At 38.4% G+C, this 20,404-nt stretch overlaps 1 protein-coding gene and 1 pseudogene across 1 annotated transcript; one reads left to right on the top strand and one right to left on the bottom strand.

Annotated features, from left to right (window-relative positions):
• Positions 1–547: 547 nt before the first annotated feature.
• Mkrn3 (makorin ring finger protein 3) lies at positions 548–3,071 on the bottom strand. The gene has a single exon (XM_032893478.1). It carries the CDS (start codon positions 2,949–2,951, stop codon positions 1,365–1,367), a length of 1,587 nt encoding a protein of 528 aa, XP_032749369.1. The 5' UTR covers positions 2,952–3,071; the 3' UTR covers positions 548–1,364.
• A 13,813-nt stretch (positions 3,072–16,884) lies between these two features.
• On the top strand, positions 16,885–18,925 carry LOC116894296 (annotated as a pseudogene).
• Positions 18,926–20,404: the final 1,479 nt, after the last annotated feature.

Below are 20,404 nucleotides of genomic sequence, written 5' to 3'. Positions count from 1 at the left end.
TTTACTTCAGAACAAGTATAATTTAATGCTTTACACTTCTCTTCTCCAGGAATGTTTAGAAGAAACTTGGTCTCTTATATTTACAGTAGTTACTCCCCCCATCCTCCTGATTTTATATTTTACCTATAATTGTGCATTTTAAGTAACCCTTGATATTTAAATGGCATGTTAGATCAAATTAGGGCTTATATGTATTAGAAACTTCCAAAATTATTGTGTTTTAACATTTTAAAAGTTCTATGCCTCACTTTATTTCCATTCTTATACCCTGTCTGTCGTCAATACTTATTACTATTTTCTTTCATAGTCAAATAACTTTCATTTTGAAAACCTGTCCTTAAAAGTTCTTTGCTTATAAAATATACAATAACAAGATATTTAAGATATTAAAAACAAAGAAATGTATGTTTGAGTTCAGGAATTGTCACTGTGAAGAAAAATGAGATGGTGACTTCTTGTGAGGCACTGTTTCATTATAGAGAAGCTGTTAATGTTATCATAGGAATTTTCGAAGCCATGTTTTGTAAATCCATTAAAAAGAGTCAGATACACACATAGCAGTCATTTTTATTAGATGCTAATCACTGACATCAGTGCAAGGGCAGGTAATTATCCACACAATTCACATACAGCCCATACACTTGGACTTTAACATTAGGCTTCCAGCTCTACATTTATTTCATTACTTCAAACATATATTACGATGTATATTTGTTTCCAGTTTTTTCAAATACATCTTTGTATACATATACGCATATATATCATTCTTAAATATATATTTCCAAATATAAATAATTTCACATCAAGCCAAACAGGATAAAAACATGTAAACATATGCACCTCATTTTGGTCAAGTAAAACAGAACCACAAAATAACCACAAGTTAACAAGTGCACTTGAAAGAGAAGAAACAAACATGTAAACAAACACAGACAGCAGCTGCAAGGTCCTGTAAGGGTCCATTTTTTTTTTTAAGGCTATATAGCAAAAAGCTCATAATTCAGTTAAAGACTTTTGTCACCTTGTCACATTTACTCTTAAGGGACTTCACAATGAGAAACTGTAAACACTAGACTAGAAGTGATTGAATCCTGTTGGAAAAAGACATCACAAGTCATCAGCTGACAGAAATATTAATTCCACCAAACAATACTTATAAGATTTCTTGTTATTTTGTAACACGGAGAAACATCACAATCCTAGCGAGAAGAAATGGGAAATAGAGGAGAAAACAGCAATACTGCATAAAGATTGCCTCAACAGCCTTTGAAAGCGATAGGGTTTTTGAGTCAGTCGATAAAGGGGAAGAAGCAACAGCAGACAACAGAGCCTTAGCAGGCCAGACCACATGCCACAGCGTGATACTACAGATTCAAACTGAAATATTCTTCCAGCTGGTACTGAAGCAAGAGCCACCGGTCATCAGAGATGGAAAAACTGCCTCGCAGGCAAAGCAACTTCTTAAGCAACTGATTGGCCAGGCGAAGCACGGAATGCTCCTTTTTACGGCTTTTAAACAGCACGCTTCCCTCTCGAAACTGCACAGGCTCCAAAACTTGATGCCAGTATGCGCTGGACGATCCACCACCATCTGGCCTCGGAGGCTGATCTCTCCAGCCCTCGGGGTATTCATGCTTGTAAAAACAGAATTCTCCAAATGGGCAGTGACCTAGGCCTCCAGCAAAATACCTGCAGGCTTTCTGGCTCATCCCCTCCTTATATTGCTGAACAAGCTTCTCCTTCTCCTCTTCCTCCTCCACCCAGAACTCACTAGGAATGACAAAGCCAGAGGAGACCCTGCACTGTGGGCAGGACTTACTGATCCTGTTCTCAAACTGTGTGGCACTTCTCCACCTGCGGATACACCTAAGACAGTAGGTGTGGTTGCAGCTGAAAAGGATGCCAAAGCGGCGGTCGCTGGGGATGGCTTTCTCATAGACAACCTCCATGCAGATGCCACACACTTTGTCCATGCTGCGCTGCACAGCAAAAGAGAGTTCCATATCTCTCTCGTGTGCTTCAACGCAGGCCCTTCTATGAGCTTCCTGCTGAGCTGCATCCCAAGGGTGCAGGGCCTGTTGCCCGCACATGTCGCATATTTCTCCATGGGGGTATGCACACCTGTCCCCACGGAGGCATTGTCCCCGGGCAGCATAGCGGCAAAGCGGCAGCGGCATTCCCATGCCCATAGCCATATGCTCTCTCTCAATCTCCGGGCTCTGCAGAGGAGCCTCGGGACCATGCGGGGGGATCATGCGACCTCGATACGGCTGTCCAGGAACAAACTCAATTGCCCCCTCCCAGCCTTCTGCACCCGCTCCTCCCGCAGCACCTGCTGCAAGGCCTGCATTGTCAATCTCAGCTTCAGGGAAGCCCCTTTCAGCAGCTGAGCCAATGCCTGCATTGTCAATCTCAGCTTCAGGGAAGCCCCTTTCAGCAGCCGAGCCAATCAGAGGCAAGGAGCTTGAGGATGCAGTAGGGGGGGCTTCCGCCACTTCCAGAGTCGGGGGCTCCCAGTGAGTGGCCATCTTGGGTCCTCTATCTGCAGAGGCCCGAGGCTGAGAATCTTGGCCCCCCCTAGCTTTTCGCCGCCCAGAAAGGTCGTGAGAGTAGCGACAGTTATCGCCCTCCTTGCACTGCCCATGCAGATAATACCTGCAGAGGATTTGCTTCGTCCAGCTGCCTGTATTGCGCTCCGGACCAGACCTGGCCCCGCCCCCTTCGGCTGGAGCGGGTCTCAAACTCGCCGCGCGCCGGTTCGCAGGGACTGGAGCCATAAGGAACGGTGCCAGGCCCGATGCCTCTTGCAGAGGGGCTGAGCTGGCTACCGCAGAAGCTCCAGAAGCCTCAAACTGAGGAAGGGGGGGGGCAGACACACCCTCCCCCCCCTCAGCACCTGCCTCGGCGCCGGCGGCCTCGTAGGCCTCCGTGGGAGCTGTAGACTCTTCCATTAAGCAGCGTGCCTCTAACACTGTCCAAAAACCCGAATATTATATCTTTTTTGTGCTTGAATTGCGGAGCTGGAGATGGTCCGATCGGCTTCTTCTCGGGGAGAAGTGCATCAATTTTTGTCTTCCCACCTGCTCCCTGTTCCCTGAGAACTTTGGTTCCTACCTGCTTACAGGCAGCCGGACACTTCCGGTTGTAACACCATTTTCCGGTGCTTCACCGGAAGTTGCTTCCGCCATGTTTTTCTCGTACCGGTAACCGCTTAAGATATTGGAATCGGCTTCTGCCGGCTCTCTTAGAGCGATTCTGAACTCCCCAACCCCTGTTTCCACACTGTTTTCCTTGAAGGTTGATGTTTTTATCTCTCCTGGTTTCGATTGTATACATTGCATTTTATTTTCGTTTTCAGTTAAGAAAACGCTACAATCCTTGCCTTTGCCATCGGCTGCTATTGACATTTATAGAACATTTCACTCATAAACATTAAAAAAAATATTTTTCGGTTCAATCTGTCTTTTGTTTATAGGCGACTACTTTTTAAATCAAAAAGGGGCCCCCGCCGAAGCATTTCTCCTTTGACGCTTATAGATCTGACACAATTTCTTTGGGTCTTTTTTCCTTGAAGGGTTAATTTGCGTGCACTTTAATTAGAAGGGAATCCTCTGCCCTGAGGCTAGTCAGAGCCTTTCACTTTCCTGCCTTTGTTATATATCCCCACCCACCCCACAACAAAGTAGAAGCCTAGACTTTGTCTAGCCCTGATGAAGACTTAATAAGCCTAGGTCTGAGAGTGACCCAGGCTTTTAACTTTTTTCTGTTGGTTGGATTCGGAGACCCTTTGTTCCCTGCCTTCCTTTTCATCCCATTCTGCTCTCCCGAGCTTTTCATAATACAAGCTCTTCTTTGTGCCCCAAAGTGTCTCATTTCCATTTCCACATTGAGCCGCCGTTTTGTTTTGTTTTGTTTTTTCGTTTTGCAGATATATACTATTGGACTAATAATTTCATATATAGTTCTACAATGCTACATCTACTTACTATAGTGTCATACTAAATTTTATAGTGTAGTTATATGTGGGTTTTTATTTTTAGTAATAACCATGTTGTCTTATAATATTTAATATACTACTTTTTTTCCAAAACTAAAATTATGCTTGCTAAAATAATTTTATTACAGGCAGTCTTACAAACTAAGGTTAAAAAAACTCTGAATCCTTTTGATATAATCATCCAACTCAAAATATTAAAATATTAGTCTCCACTAAATAAAGCCAACAACAATAAAACAAGCTAAGAGGAACATTATCAAAGAATATAGATAAAAGAGGTGAAATGAAGCAAAAGTAAACGTGAAATAAGGAAATAGAATAAGTGAAATTTTTCTTGTATAACTTATCAAGAAACATAATAAAAGGCTCAGAACTCCAGCATCACATACTTTAAAAGAACTGACACTAAGTAACAAGAAACCTCAAAATAATGAGGTGTTTTAGTCCCACTAATTTATAAAAGACCTAAGAACTATGATATGTTAGTGGAAAAAATATTTGAACACCAAACTTGAAACAGGTCATTAAATGGTCATAAATAGGGAAACATTATTAAAAATATCAGAAACAAAAATAAAGATCTATTAGGTATGCTGCATATGAGATTAAGAAAATTTTGAAATGAGGTATTTTAAAATGTTGTCTCTGAAATGAACATGAAGGTTGAAAAGTTTCTATTGTTTTTAAAGTGCCCACTTGTACAATAGAGCAAAAGAAAAAAAGACTTATTTGAAGCAGAAAGTAATTAGTTCATTAGCAGGTAAAAATGCTAATTATATATAGAAATATCATTTAGTTTGTACACATATTAATCAAGTATGATGTCCAAAATTTAAATAAAGAACAATTTGTGGATCATATATTCAGACATAAACGGTACTTAAACATTTCAAGTGTATAGAATTTATAACAATTAAGGTTGTTTATTCTGTGAACTTTATTGTAATCAACTGAAATTCATTTTTACTTAAACATAACAGGTACTCCACAATCAACATGCCATATTTTTAAAGGTAAACTTCTTGTTTGGTAATCATTCCTTCAGTTTTCATCTTGAGCCAAGGAACATTTTTGGTTGGCAATTTCTCCTCTGCATAGTCAATATGAGGTTTTTATTTGTATGATAGCTTTTCCAAAGTTTAAATATGTATCTGAACTATCTAGTATATGCTTTTTATGCTGACTGATTTTTAAAGACAAAAAAAAACCTTAAAGTGTAGTTGCTAGCCTTATATACCAAACTACCTACCATTCAAAAATGTACGAATCTTGAATATTTGTAGATCTCAAACTTATTTGATCAATGGCAATTTATTACAAACACTCTATATAAATTATACCTCTTTTTATACGGTATCAGAAATTTCTGTAAACAATTACAGGTTTGATTCAGCTCAGTAGCCTCCTTTGACTTTTGAAAAATTGAAATGTAGTTCAAGATGCTTAGAACTTCAGTTTTAATTTTAAATTATAGTGATAATTCAGACAACCACTTTAGACTCTCAAAGTCTATATTAAACAGTTAACTTCAGTGTTGACTCTGAACACCGTGTCTCCTCAAGCTTTAAAAACAGAAATGAGCAAAACGTTTCCTAATGTTCTCAAGGCTTTGCTACTAGGACTGAATGATGCATGATTTTGAAACTCCATCTGTTTGGTTGCCAGTCCTGTGTAGTCGTGTTCTCTACCTCATAGTGACTATACATGAAAGAGTGGCATTCAGTAATATTATGTTACAAATTAAAGTCACATACTACTAAACTTTAAAACTTCCACAGTAGACCAATAACTGCATATACTGGTTATGGTACCTTGAGAGAAACAAACAGCTATTTTATATATTGTCCAACATAGAACACTCAGAGTATTCTCTAATCATCAAAACCATATTCTTTTCCTTCTATGAACCCCTCCCTTCCTTCTTTTTACTTTCAGCATTGATATATTTACACAATCTTTGAAAACATACCTTTGATTCCTTCTTTTTTTTTTGATTCAGAAAAACTGCATTTTTCTCAGCAAAATCCAGGATATCTTAGGGCTTGAGACCCCAATGAAGGATCTCCCAATGTCCAGTAATAGATGGAAGAAGCGTCAGGAGAAGCACAATCCTAAAGCAGACTGTGTAAAACACCATGTTGCCAGGGTACAGACTGACAGGGGCAAAGGTGGAGGTTGAAGGCACTACACAGGAGAGGGAAAATGTAGACAGCTTGACAAATAGCTCCAGAGACTGGAGACTGCACGGTGGGGCTGTATAGAAGAAGCAGCTGGTGCTATGTCTTTCTTTTCAAGCAGCAGGGCTGCTAAGCCTACCCCCACACGTTCAACATGTCCACAGTTAAAAAGAACACAATAGTCCCAAAGCAAGTTCTTTCACAATACTGCTGCGCTTCCCAACCTCTGTTTTAGTAGTACTGGAGAGGCAGCTGGGGACAGGGATTGAAAGTTTACATAAGCCTATGGTTTCGTGTCCTCCACTAGCTTACAGGCATGCTTGTGTCACGAGTGTTAATTTTACAATTTTACTATGTTGGATCAGCAACAGGAGTATTAACTCCTTTTGTTTTGCAGAATCTATATCTGACGGTCCCCAGTGAACTACTGAAACAGTGGTGCATGGCTATAATCCTAGCACTAAACGGTGGAAATGAGAGAATTCCCATGATTTTTAGGCTAACTCTAGCCTGGAGTATATGGTAAAAAAAAACTGTAAATGTCTAGCTAACAAGTATACTGAAAATATTAAAGACTTATTTAGAACGTAATGATTTTAAAAATATTCATGCTAGAATGAGTGCTTCAGGGAATGTATATTTTCTACTCTAGAACCAGGGAGAAAATAATCTGACTAGACTCTATCCTTGTTAGTCCCCCTTTCCCACTAGATAAATGCAGCAGCAAGATTTTGGTAGGTCTCTGAACGTTTCCAGGATATTTACCATTGTATGAACGTTATCTCATATCTACAGACAAATGTATTTTTACCTTGCATATTTAAAAGCCAGTCATGTAATTCTGTTCCAAAAGAGCTGACATAGGCACATTTCTGCCTGCAGGAGGGCATTTCTTTCTCTCTTACAATGACAGCCATAGTGTTACAGTAAGAATCAGAAGGGGAATTCATGGGGGGTTATGGGGAGCTCATGGGAGGCTATTTATAGAATTTTTATTTGATGACCATGGGTGAACTACTGAACAAAAACAAAATGATTTCTAAACATTTTAATCAAAATCTCTTACAAGTTTCTGTGTGTGCTTGTGTGCTATTTTGTCAGTGTGTGTGTGTGTGTGTGTGTGTGTGTGTGTGTGTGACATAGATCACATTATATTTCAAAAGACAGCATCTGGTATGTGCCCTTAACTTCTGTTACATTTGAGACAAGATCCTTTTGTTTTCTGCTCTTGGGTTTGCCAGATTATGGCCTGTAACTTTCTGGGAAAGTCCCCTGTCTCTATCCACCATCTAATAGGAGCCCTGTGCTTATAGACAGGTGCCTATCATGCTATGCCTTTGAAAATGGTTGTGTGAACTTTGAACTCATATATATATATATGTCTTTATCCACTTTATTCTCTTTATCCACTGAGCCATGATCCCAGGCTTAAAAATATCTTTTAATTTCAAAGAAATTAAAAGTTCAAATAATATGTAGCCATTTGCTTTTAATATCAGCAAAATCACATTCATTATAAGAAAAAAACAAATACACTAATTTCTCCATAATATAATAAATTTTGAGAATTTCATTAAAACTTTTGGAGACTTTTTGTGATTTTTATGAAATATATTTTACTGCAGACTTAAGCATATGTGTTGAGATGAAGAAGTGCTCAGAAGAAATAAGTCCCAGTATACAATTCACAGAACATATGAAGGTCAAGAAGGAAGACCAAATGTGGATGCATCAGTCCTTTTTAGAAGGGAGAATAAAATACTCACGGAAGGAAATACAGGGACAAAAAGTGGAGCAGAGACCAAAGGAAAGGCCATCCAGAGACTGCCCCACCTGGGAATTCATCCCATATGCAGTCATTAAACCCAGTCACTATTGCTGGTGCCAAGCAGTGTTTGCAGACAGGAACCTGATATGGATGTCTCCTGAGAGGCTGTGCCAGAGCCTTACTGATACAGATTAAGATGCTTGCAGCTAAGCATCGGACTGAGCATGGGGACCCCAATGGAGGAGTTAGAGAAAGGACTGAAGGAGCTGAAGGGGATTGCAACCCCATATGAAGATCAACAATATCAACCAGCTAGACACCAGCAGAGCTCACAGGGACTAAACAACCAACCAATGAGTATGCATGGAAGAAACCCAGGGGTCCAGCTGCATATGTAGCAGAGGATGGCATTGTCTGTCATCAATAGGAGGAGAAGCCCTTGGTCCTGTGAAGGCTCATTTCCCAGTGTATGGAAATCCCAGTGTGTTGAAGGAGGAGTGGAGGGGGTGGGAGAGGGAGCATCCTGATAGAAGCAGGGAGAGAGGAGACAGGAGAGGGGGAAAGCAGGAAAGGGAATAACATTTGAAATTTATGAAATAAACTATCCAATAAAAAAAATAAGGACCCCCTAGAGACATATGTATGGGCTTCTCAAAGACTGGTTGCTTGTCCTGTTCTACACATATTGAATTAAGCTTCATTTACATGTTTGATGGTCATTTGATGTCTTTACAACTCACAAAATATTATCAAACTTCAGCTTAAAATACCAGAGTCTATGTGACTATTTTCTGCCATAACTATGGGATAACCTCGTCTCCTGGATCTTTTAGTTTCAGGTTTCTATTAACTGAGTTGTGTCAACCCAGAATATGACTTTTGTGCTTAAAATTCCACACTGATAAAGGCTTGTAGTTCCAATGAAATCCCAAATACCCACTGTATTTTCTGGCCAGATAATAAAGGTTTTCTATTGCCTTGAATTCATTTCTTACTTTCCTTCTGTTGTGGATACCTCATATTTCAAACAAAGGGCTAGTAAAATAAAAATAAAAATTGCTAAATGAAATTAAGTCTTTAAAATGCACTTATGTATTTATTTATGTATGTATGTATTTATGTATTTATTTATTTATGTTGAGGTTTGGGGTATTTATTTTATATTCCACGATAATCCTGAACTCTTTATCCTCCTGCCTCTCGTTCTTAAATGGTTGGATTACTGGTTTGGGCTAATACTCTGAGCTTTAACCATTTTTAAATTTGATGAGATCCCCATCTATAACTAAATTCCAATAAGAATTAAAGTCTCTAAAATATCGTTAGTTGGTACATAGAAAAAAATATTTGCGCATAAGCTTTCTTGAACGGCATAAATCCAAACAATGTCCTTTTTATTCAATTAATATTATTTTAAGAGATAAGTTTTATTTTTTACATCTGTACTTTTTATTAACAAAATGCGTATTGAATTCAGTGTGATTTTGACTGTATGTCAGTAGCATGCGTGGATCCTTAAACAGTATGTGCTTCCATACAACTCTCTACTGGATCCTTCTGCTTCCAGGTGATTTTTGACCACTACTTTATTTTCAAATGAAATTCTTGCTATCACGAATTTCAGATAAATTATGATTTCTCAATTGGATTAAATTATTGAACTTTATTTTAATTATATGTATGTGGATTTTATTTACCACACACTTAGGTATATTGAAATGCACAAGATGTTATTATTTAGATATTGTCTTTATTTAGCTTTCATTTTCTTTCCTGTTTCTAGTTTTGTTTTTGTTTTTTTTTTGTTTTTGTTTTTGTTTTGTTTTGTTTTTTTGCTTTTCTCCTCCTGAACTAGACATCTGACCATATGTGTTATTTCTGTTTATGGCTAAGAAAAGATAGTGAGGGAGACTTGCATTTGTATGATGGTACAGTCTAAGTAAATGAAATACTAGAGGTATGAAATTTTATATCTGAACACTTCAAATACTTTTAGATTTCAAGTCAATTTATTTGTGAATTTTTCCCATATTTTTTTGCCCCACAGAAAAATTTATACTAAATAATGTAATATTTCATAAACATTGTTTTTGTACTTTTGTTTTTAATTATTCATGCATCCTCTGAAAATTCCATTCCATACATTTGAATTATATTCACCTCCTTTCTCAGCTTATCCCATGTCTCCTCTTAAACCCACACAACTCTTTGGGACCTTTTTTGGTTTTCATTTCTTTTTCTATCAGTTAAATTCACTTTGTGATGCCCATGTATTATTCCATGTATGGTCACCAATTAAATGTGGGGGAAATACCAGGGGATAGTTACAAAGTTTAAAAAATAAAACAAAACACTTTCAAACACACAAATTGTGTTGGGGCCCTGGAGTAAAGCATATACTTGAAATTGGAGTCGTTAAATGGACTGCATCACATTTTATAAAGCAAAGAATTTTTTAATACTTTCCATGCTGTTTTAAGCAGTTCCTGCCTTGACTAACTGCCTGAGTTCTCCCGTCTAAAACTTGACTGCTTTTTCCAGTGCTAAACGTGAGAGCATGCGCTGATACATGTAACCACTAGAGGGCAAACATGTAATTGATGGATTGCTTAGGAATTAAAACCTTCAAAAAGCCTGATGCATTTTAACTAACACATGGAAACATTCTACCCCACGACCAGACCAAGAGGAATTAAATTTCTGAGAAAATTTATGAAATATCCTGAAAATGTCTCATTTTAAAGGAATTGAAATCGTTCTGAATACACCGGTACTCCAGTCTAAAATTTTGCATGAGATGGGGGCTACTAACCATTTTCTGACACCTTTTAAAAGAGGGAAACCAATTTATAAATTTAACATATTCTTTAAAATGATAACTTTATTTCATCATTTCTTTTAGCAATATGAAAGAATCCAAGCAGGAAAATAAAAAAATAGAAAAAATCCATTTGGGAAATTAATTAGCCTATTTACCAATTATACACACAGGTATAAGAAAAAACACAAATTGGAAATATCACTTGGTGAATAATGAAGTTGGTATACATCCAAATTTCTGTCAGAATGGAGCTTTTTAAGAACAAAACCATTTCAGGGTTAAAAATCCTGAGTTAACAAAAGCCGTTAGAAGAAAAGCTACAGGATCAAAAAAAAAAAAAAAAAAAAAAAAAGCTAAGTAGGTCTAGGGCGTTTTTACTGCTTTTATTTTTCCTCTCCCTCTCCCTCTCCCTCTCCCTCTCCCCATCTCTGTTTAGTTGGTGTTTTGCTTGCCATATGATTTGGTTTACAGAGAGAGACAGAGTGAGAGTGAGAGACAGAGAGAGAGACAGAGACAGGGCAGGAAGCAGAAATATGGAGTTTGAAGGGTGGGGAGGTTTGAATAATCTATGAGAAGATGTGGAAGGGGAAATTTTGATAATATATGGTATAAAATGTTTTTAATAAGAATGTTTAAATAAATAAGCACATTTACAATAACTGTAGGCAATAACTACAGTTATTGATGTAAATAGAAGGTAAAACCTGAGTAGGTAGACCAGTTATAGATCACTTATCTAGGCCCCAGGTTTGATCCCCATCACTACAAGAAAAACTAACAAATTCCCCAATTCCTGACACTTAGCTGACATTCTTGGGTCTTTTATAGCAGGCTAATCCTGTAAATCCCTGAACAAGGCAGAGGGAGAGTGGTGGGGTTTAATTTGCTTTGGGTGACACTACTACCCGTTTTCTAACACTTCTTTGAAATGGGAACCCAATTTACAAATCTATTTTTTAATTGAAAAATGTATTTCTCCATTTCTTTTTGCAATATTAAAGAACCACAGTATAATATAAAGGACTTTAAATAAAACTCTTAAACAAGTACAAGGAATCAAAATAATTTTAGGCTCAAATTGTACTGAATTAAACTCATTATCCATGATTATTTCAATTTCCAGTTTAAGGATAATTAGCCTAGGGACTATTTCTAGTTCTCAAATAAAGATTTGTGCCTGGTCCTTGCATTCTGCAAGATGGCCATGACTGAAATCCCCGTGCCTTGCAGCTGTGTGTAGAAAGAGCATATTGAAATAATATCTCTTGATGCTCTCAGACTTTCTAGAAATATTTGTATATTTACTTACCTCAAAACAACACGCAGTTCCCACAATTTCAGTAAGTATAAAAAAAATTTACATGATGAAGAAACATATTCACTTAGCAGTGTCTTAAGAGTTTTACCATGAATATCTATTAATTTAACAAAAATGTGTAATTCCTGAGAATTTGTAATTTTTATGTTTCTCTCTGACTACATTACCATGATCAGTAATGACTTCAAGTATTCATATTGTCTCACTATCTTAAATCACTACAATGATGCCCTGTTCTATCTTGTCATTTTGGATGTAGTTCACGTCTCTTTTCTCATTCTGTTTTTTTTTTATTTTGATCCCTCTTTCCTGTCTCACTTTTTTGAATTTTACTTTTGGGAACATGTAATTCATTGAACGCCAACTTATTTCCTCCACAACGACAGACTTCCACTAAGTCAGCATCTGCATTTGTATAAAGCAAAATGCTTCTTTCATTGCGACACGTTTGTCCTTCAGTGAACCTTTTATTCATGTACATCAATTTATAAGCATAGTTCTGTACATTTTTCTTTATAATAAAATTGGCTGTGAAAGACTAAATGGTCCTAGGGTTTTCTTTTTAAGGTTTTTAATTTAAATTATTCCTATTCACCAGCTAGAAGTATATTGATATCCTCTACTTGTTATTTACTTAGGAATTTTGCGATATTCAAGTTTCTGGGTTTTTTTTCTAGGTATGCATAATTCTGTAGAAATAATGGAAATATTAGTTTTATCCCTTTCATAAATTTATATATATGTGTATGGGTATTTTCCCTGTATGTGTATCTGTGCACCATATAATAACAATGCACATGGAGGCCCAAACAGGGCATCAGATCCCCTGTGACTTGAGGGACAGACAGCTGGGATCACCCATGCAGGTTACTGGTATCATACCTGGGTCATCAGGGAGAGCACACAGTGACCTTAATCACTAAACCATCTCTTTTCAGCCCCCTCCTTTTTTACTCTTGATTTTAGATTACTGGTCACCTTTCCCAGATGAACCTCATTAAGCGACATGATTCTCCTAAATGCTGTAAGAAATCACTCTGCGCCTGCTAGTTTTTGCTTTCTTTTGCTTCGTTGATTTCTGACTTTTTGCAATGTTCTTCAGGTAGTGATTCCTGGTAAAGTTTACTATTGTGTTCTGTGATGACCTGAATTGAGTGATTTTATTAAGAAAAATCAGAAGCCAGGTATGAGGGGCTCTGGCTGTAATTCTTATTTTGCATGCCAACCAAACAGTAGCCTTTTTGTGGTTTGGAGTCTGAATTAAACAGTGAGTTTTAGAAAACCATAGTCTACAGAGTGAAATCCTGTTTCTAAAAAGTATCAAAATTCTTATATATCTATATATGTAGATATATATCTCTATATCTCTATATGAATCTGCTTATCCTATAAGTATCTCTTTATAGCAGAAATTTGAATAAATAACAACTTCATTGTTAATCATATCATATTTCTAATTTGTGATTTTATTATACCTGTGTAATTTTGAAATAGTGTCATTAATTTCGAGTATTTTTCTATTACATTTTGTTAGTTTTTTTGTCTCAATTACAGACTCGACTAAGAATATATTCAGAATGATTGTGACTCTTTTAAAATATGAGACATATTTCAGGCTTAGTACCTCAAAATTTTCCTCATACATAATTCCTACAGTTTGGATTGAACGGGGCAATGTTTTCATATCGTAGTAAATTCACCAGAATTTTTAATGCTTTGAATTTCTTTGCGAAACCATCCTTTACATGTGTGCCCTCTACTGGTTACATGTATCAGTGCATGCTCTCACGTTTCAGAACAAAACACAGTTGCTCACCTATCACTGATTCTTCTTATTAACTGCTTAAAATTTTTACATGAGGTAAAAAATATGGAATTAATAAAAGGAATTTTCTTCTTTTAAGATGACATATAGACCATACCCCAAAATTCAAATTTCAAGTAAATATTATACTTTAAACTCTTTGGCTCCAACCTATGTTTGAAAGAGTGTCTCAGATCCTCTTCCAAAATGTAAGGCGGAATTGAGGCTTCATCATTATTTTTTATTGTTGTTGTGAAAAGAAAGTCTCACTTGCTATCCCAGTGTATCTTAGAACCTGGTCCTCAACTCACTACCTTCTAGCCTCAACGTGTAGTTTAGTGGAGTTGTATGAGAATAACACTGTAATTCTTTGAGAGCCTCCCCAGCACAATGTATATACTGTGAAAAATTTTCAGTCTTCCTTATGAACGTGTATATCTTCGTGAATCCTACAGTTTTTAATTCCAATGCAACTGAAAATATGCTATGATTTTCTTTGTGGGTCCCTCTTTGATTCACATGTGTTTTTATTTCACACCTTTTGGCTTTTAAACCTACTGCATTCATGTTTGACATGTTCTAAATTTTTCATTCATGCTGATCATAAATCTGTCCACTTCTACACTGTTTTAGCAATAAACCTTAGCCACAGGGAAGCTGGTCTTTTTACCAAACTCAAGTTTTATAATATCTTGCAAATGGAAAAGATACCAATTTGACCATGACAAAGAAACAAAGCTTAATCTAACATATAATTTTTTTTATACCTGTGTCTAATTTCAAAATCAAATCATTAATTTCTCATAAGGAAGTGATTTTTTTCCAGCGCTTTTTAAAATTTCTCCATCTCAATTTTAGGCTGGAGTAAAAATATATTGAGAATAATCTTAATACCTTTAAAATGAGACAAATTTCAGACTCAATTTGTCACAAGTTTCCTCATATGAAATCTCCAGGAGCAGTGCTTTCGTATAATAATAATGAATCCGACTTTTTGAGGCTTCTATTTCCTTTGCTTATCCATCAATTACACGCGTGCCCTCTAGTGGTTACATGTATCAGTGCATGCCTTCTTGTTTCAAAACTGAAAACCCACAGTTGCTCACCTGTCTCTGATTCTTATATTTTTGGGTGTAAGCCTAGCCTTTAACGGCTGAGCCATCTCTCCAGCCCGTTTCTGATTCTTTATAGTAACTGCCTAGAGTATTTTACATCGAGGAAGAAGCGTGGAAATATATAATATCCTGTGCATTTAATGTAATATAATTATTTGTATACAGCAAATAATGTTCACGTATATATAATTAAAGTTTGGTAATTTAACCCAATAGTTAAAGTGTAATTTATACGTTAAAATTTCATAATGAAAAATCCATCTAAAAATAGAATAGTCATCATAATCACCTAGAAGAGGGAAGGAAACAGTAGAGACAAGGAACTTGCACAGGATCCATGCATACTGTTTCCATATACACAAATCACACATGTCCAACTAGTTATAGTAAAAGTATATATGTGGAAAATGAAATTCATATTTTTGGACAATATTCATATCAAGCTAAAAGAGCATTGATTGAATTTATGTTTTAGAAGACAGCTTATACACAAAAAAAAATTCTATAACGTAACAAGTAACACTATCTCAAAAATTTTAACCAATATTGAAACTTAGAGTTATAGCAAGGGATCTCACTAAATTTAAACAGGGCTAGAGCTCAGTATGAGAGCTTACACCTATAATGCAAGCATATAAAAATCTGAGGGTGGAGGATAATGAGTTCAAGGTCAGTTTGGAATACAAGGCAATCCTCTGTCCTAAAAATAAATAACCAGTGGTATTGTTGGTACAATTTTGATCTTATATTGCATTGTTCAATCTTTTTTTTAATCTTATTGATTTTCCTTTGAAATGCTCTGGAGTATTCATTAGATAAGACAACCCAGACAAAAAATTAAACAAATAGCAAGACTCTATTAGCCTGCCAGTGAGTACACTGGATGTTCTGGATCCAAATGTAGCCTTGAACCTTCTTCATAGTCTAGTTATGTTTAGGGAGCTACGTACCCCGAGATATACTACACATGGTAAATTGTGAATGGGAAAATTCTGAGAGTTTTAGAAACATTCTGTAGCCTATGGTGTTCTGAACCTCCCTGTTTATCAGACTCCAAACCATGGTGTTTCTCCTATCCAATCCTTTTTTAATGTTAAACTAGGATTACAGCCATAATCGATCATGCCTGGCCCCTGGGATTTTTAAAGTCACTTATGTATACTACTACTATAATAATACTTTGACTCATTCCTTTTCAGTTTGTGTTTACTGCAGTTTTCTTATTACTTTAACTAATACTTCAAGTACTGTATATGAAACATGGAGACAATGGGCTACCCTGTTTTGTTCCTTGTTTTAGTGGAGTTGTTTGATTTCCGCACTATTTAATTTGATATGGGCTATAAACTTGCTGTAAACTGACGTTATTATATTTAAGTATGTCTCTCGTGTTCCTAATCTTTCCCCAACTTTTATCATGAAGCAGTCTTCGCTTTTGTCAAAGAAATTCTTGTTGCACAATTAGATGGACCTGTGTTTTATTTTTATTCCACTTATTTATATGATGGATTTATTAATTTTCATACGTGATGAAAATCTCTTGGATGATCATTACAGATGATCTTTTTGTTATGTTCTTGAATTTAGTTTGCAAGTGTTTTGTTGAGAATTTTTGCATGTACATTCATGAGGGAAATCGGTCCGTAATTATATTTCTTTATGAGGCTTTATGTGGTTGTATTATCAGGATGACTGTGGCCTCGTAAAATGAACTGGGCAATGTTCTTTTTGTTTCTTCTTTTGTAGAATAGTTTTAGGGGTATCCTGTACCTTTCCTGGCCACAGGCCGAGAGGGGCAAAATGAAGCCAGAGGGTGTAGCCGCTGCTCCCAGGCAGCTGTGGGTGAGGTACACTGCCCAAGGAGCCTGGGTGCCTCTCTAGAGCATGATCTCAGCCAAGAGTGCCTGCTACAACCGTTTCTCTGAGGTTGGGGTGTATGAGGGGTGTTCTGCCAACCTTCCTTCCTGAGGCAGCAGTGGGACCAGGATAGAAATGACCTTTGGGCTTACCTTTTCAACTGTCATCACCATCACCAAAGCTGAGGGGACCAGCGAATACAAACAACATCAGGACCCTTGCCCCTCTAGCACCCTTGCCTATTTGCCACGGGATGAGGAGATCGGCATGAGCCCCTATAGGCTGCCTCCATCTGTGCAGCCCTCTTCTCCCCATCAACACTCTTCGCCACTCTGACTCAGCCTTCCCTGTCCACTCCCTGCACTCTGAGTCCAGCATATCCCTGTGGTTCAACGTTCTCACTGCCCGAAGTGGAGGAGGGGCCAGAGCCATTGGCATTTGCCAAGCAGTCCTCAGTAAAGCTGTGCTGCTAACTCTGCTGCAGTGTATTTAATGACCCTGTGTTCGCTACATGTGGGCACACCTTCTGCAGACAAAGCACCTTGAAGTCGGAGAAGTGTCCTGTGGACAATGCAAAGCTGACAGTGGTGGTGAAGAATATTGCATTAGGGAAGCAAATTGGAGAGGTCTTCATACATTGTCTACATGGCTGCCATGCAGCAGGCCCTGGAAAGCCTGGTGTCTGAGGTAGACCCAAGGGGCTGACCCTTCACCATCAAGCTTAGTGCCCTGAAGAACAGCGAGAGTAGTTGTGACTACAAGCCGGTGTGCTGCGCCAACAACTTCGGCTGCCCACCCCTCCTCAAGATAAATCTTGGGGCCCACCTGAAAGAATGTGAGCACAAGTGTCCCCACTCTAAAAATGGGTGCACATTTATTGGGAATCACGACACCGATGAGACCCACTTAGAAACATGTCGCTTTGCGGGTCTGATGAGTTCCTACAGCAGACTGATGACCGCTTCCACGAGATGCATGTGGCACTGGCTCAGAAGGACCAGGAGATTGCCTTAATGCCTTCCACGCTGGGCAAACTCTCAGCGAAGACTGACCAGCTGGAGAAGAGGCTTGAGCTCAAGTTTGATGTCCTAGGTAAGAACGAGAGCAAGCTCAGTGAAGACCTCATGAAATTGCGGAAGGATGCATCCATGCTGAATGACGAGCTGCCTCACATCATTGCTCGCTGGAATGTGGGTATCCTTGGATCCTATGACCGTCAGCAGATCTTCAAGTGCAAAGGGACCTTTGTGGGACACCAGGGCCCTTTCTGGTATCTCTGTATCTAATCCATGGGTAACCTGCTCTTGACTAGCTCTCCTGACAAGATGATCAAGGTGTGGGACAAATGTACCAGTTACATGTGCCAAAAGACACTGGAAGGTCATGATGGTATTGTGTTGGCACTCTGTATCCCGAGGTGCAAACAGTACGGTGAGTCTGCAGACTGAACCATCGTTGTGTGGGACATCACCTACAGAAGGTGAACATCATCTGGGCCCACAACAACCCTGTATGCACACTGGTATCTTCCCATAACATGCTCTCAGTGGCTCCATGAAAGCCATCAAGGTCTGGGACATAGTGAACCCTGAGCTAGGAATTCACAGGCCTCAACCACTGGGTGCAAGCCTTGGTGGCAGCACAGAGCTATCTGTACAATGGCTCTTACCAGACAATCAAGATTTGGGACATTTGGATCATTGACTGCATCCATGTTGTGCAGACATCTGGTGTCAGTGTGTATTCCATTGCTGGAACAAATCACCACATTGTCTGTGGTACCTATAAGAACTTCATTCATGTACGGGACATTGACTCCAAAGATAAGTTGCGAACCCTAATGGGCTACGCGGGCACAATATATGCCCTGGCAGTCATTTCAACACCAGAGCAGACCAAAGTCTTCAGTGCATCCTATGACCGGTCCCTCGGGGTTCGGCATATGGACAACATAATCTGAACACAGACATTGCTCTGCCATCCAGGTAATGTCACTGCACTGGCTGTTTCCCGGGGCTGGCTTTTCTCAGAAGCTGTAGACAGCACCATGAAGGTTTGGACATGCTAAATCTAGGACAGACTTGAGTCCCTCTGGGTCTTTAAGTCAGGCTGGACCTCCATGATGGCCTTGGAATGTATGCCTGTCTTGTGGAGACAGGTAGACAGGCTCAAACAGCTAGGCATTGTCATCTCTTCCTCTGCTCGCTGAGGGGTGTTCTACCAGGCCCTTCTTTGGGCACCAGGTAAGATGCTTGTCCAGCCCCACCATTCATATCCAGAAACTTTTGTTTTGAGACAGGGTCTCACTATGTAGCTCTGGTTTGCCTGGAACTCACTGTCATCCAGCCTGGCCTCGAACTCACAGATCTGCCTGCCCCCACCTCCCAAGTGCTGGGAGTAAAGGCATGTGCCACCGCCCCTGGCAGGACCCAGATGGAACACGGGTCCTTTTTACTCACCTTTTCTACTGGATTTAGACTGTATATAGATTTTATTAATTCCCTGTTGGAATAAAAGCCGCACAGACTGTGAAAAAATAGTTTTAGGAATATTCATGTTAACTTTTGAGAGTCTGGTAGAAGACTATGCTAAAACAGTCTGGCCTTGGATATTTATTTTTATTTAGAGTTATTAATAACTGACTTAGTGTTATTTAGAGAATTAATGACTGTTTACTTTTATGTAACTAGAGCTGAAATTTAAATATAGCTTCAGGTCTATTTGAATTGTTTATAGAAACTTGATTTAACTTCGGTGACTGGTACCTATTGAGAAAATTATCAACTTCTATTAGAGTTTTTCCAATTAGGTGGATCAGGTTTGTAATCAATATCCCTATGATTCTTTAGAATTTTGCTGGTGTCTGTTATGTTCCCCCTACCTTTTTTTTCTGATTTTAGTAATTTGGATGTGGGTCATTTAGTTAGTTTGAATAAGGTTTGTTTATCTTCCTGATTTTCACACAAAAACAACTCTTCGTTTCCTTGATCCTTTGCATCGTTTTGTTGGGTTTTGATTGATTTCAGCTCCCAGTTTGATAAATTCTCACCAACTACTTCTCTTGAGTGTGCTTACTTCTTTCTCTTAGAGAGCTTTCAGGTGTGCAGTGACTGTACTAGTACCATGACATTTATGATCTTTCCTATAAGCACTACTTTCATAGCATCCCACATGTTTGAGTTTGTTGTTGCTGGGGACACCATACCATGACAGAGACTACTAGCAGTAGGCCGGGATGGAGACATCTCAGAAGCACGCGGCAGCTCCTTGTAAGAAACGGTGACTTCTGGGACCCTGAGAAGCAGGAGACACACCCCTCCTGAAGACCTGCCATCTAAAATAAGGGACTGCCTGCAGTAGGTCAGGATAAAGACATCTCAGTGGCCTGTGGCAGTTCTTTGTAAAAAAAAAAAAAAAACCAACAACAACAGTTGTTCCCATTTCTCCTAACCTTAGCCCCGGACAACGGCTGTATTGATTTCATTTGTGCATGACTGTTTATCATGGGCCTTGAGGTGCATAATTATTCTACTATATCTGGCTTTCC

The sequence above is a fragment of the Rattus rattus genome, chromosome 2, assembly GCF_011064425.1.
Source record: "Rattus rattus isolate New Zealand chromosome 2, Rrattus_CSIRO_v1, whole genome shotgun sequence".
Lineage (NCBI taxonomy): Eukaryota > Metazoa > Chordata > Mammalia > Rodentia > Muridae > Rattus > Rattus rattus.
The sequence above is the reverse complement of the archived record's forward strand: the minus strand, read 5'-3'. Positions and strand labels throughout refer to the sequence as shown.

Excerpts from the sequence above, each read along its gene's own strand:
- Mkrn3 (XM_032893478.1), bottom strand. The coding sequence starts at position 2,951 with ATGGAAGAGTCTACAGCTCCCACGGAGGCCTACGAGGCCGCCGGCGCC.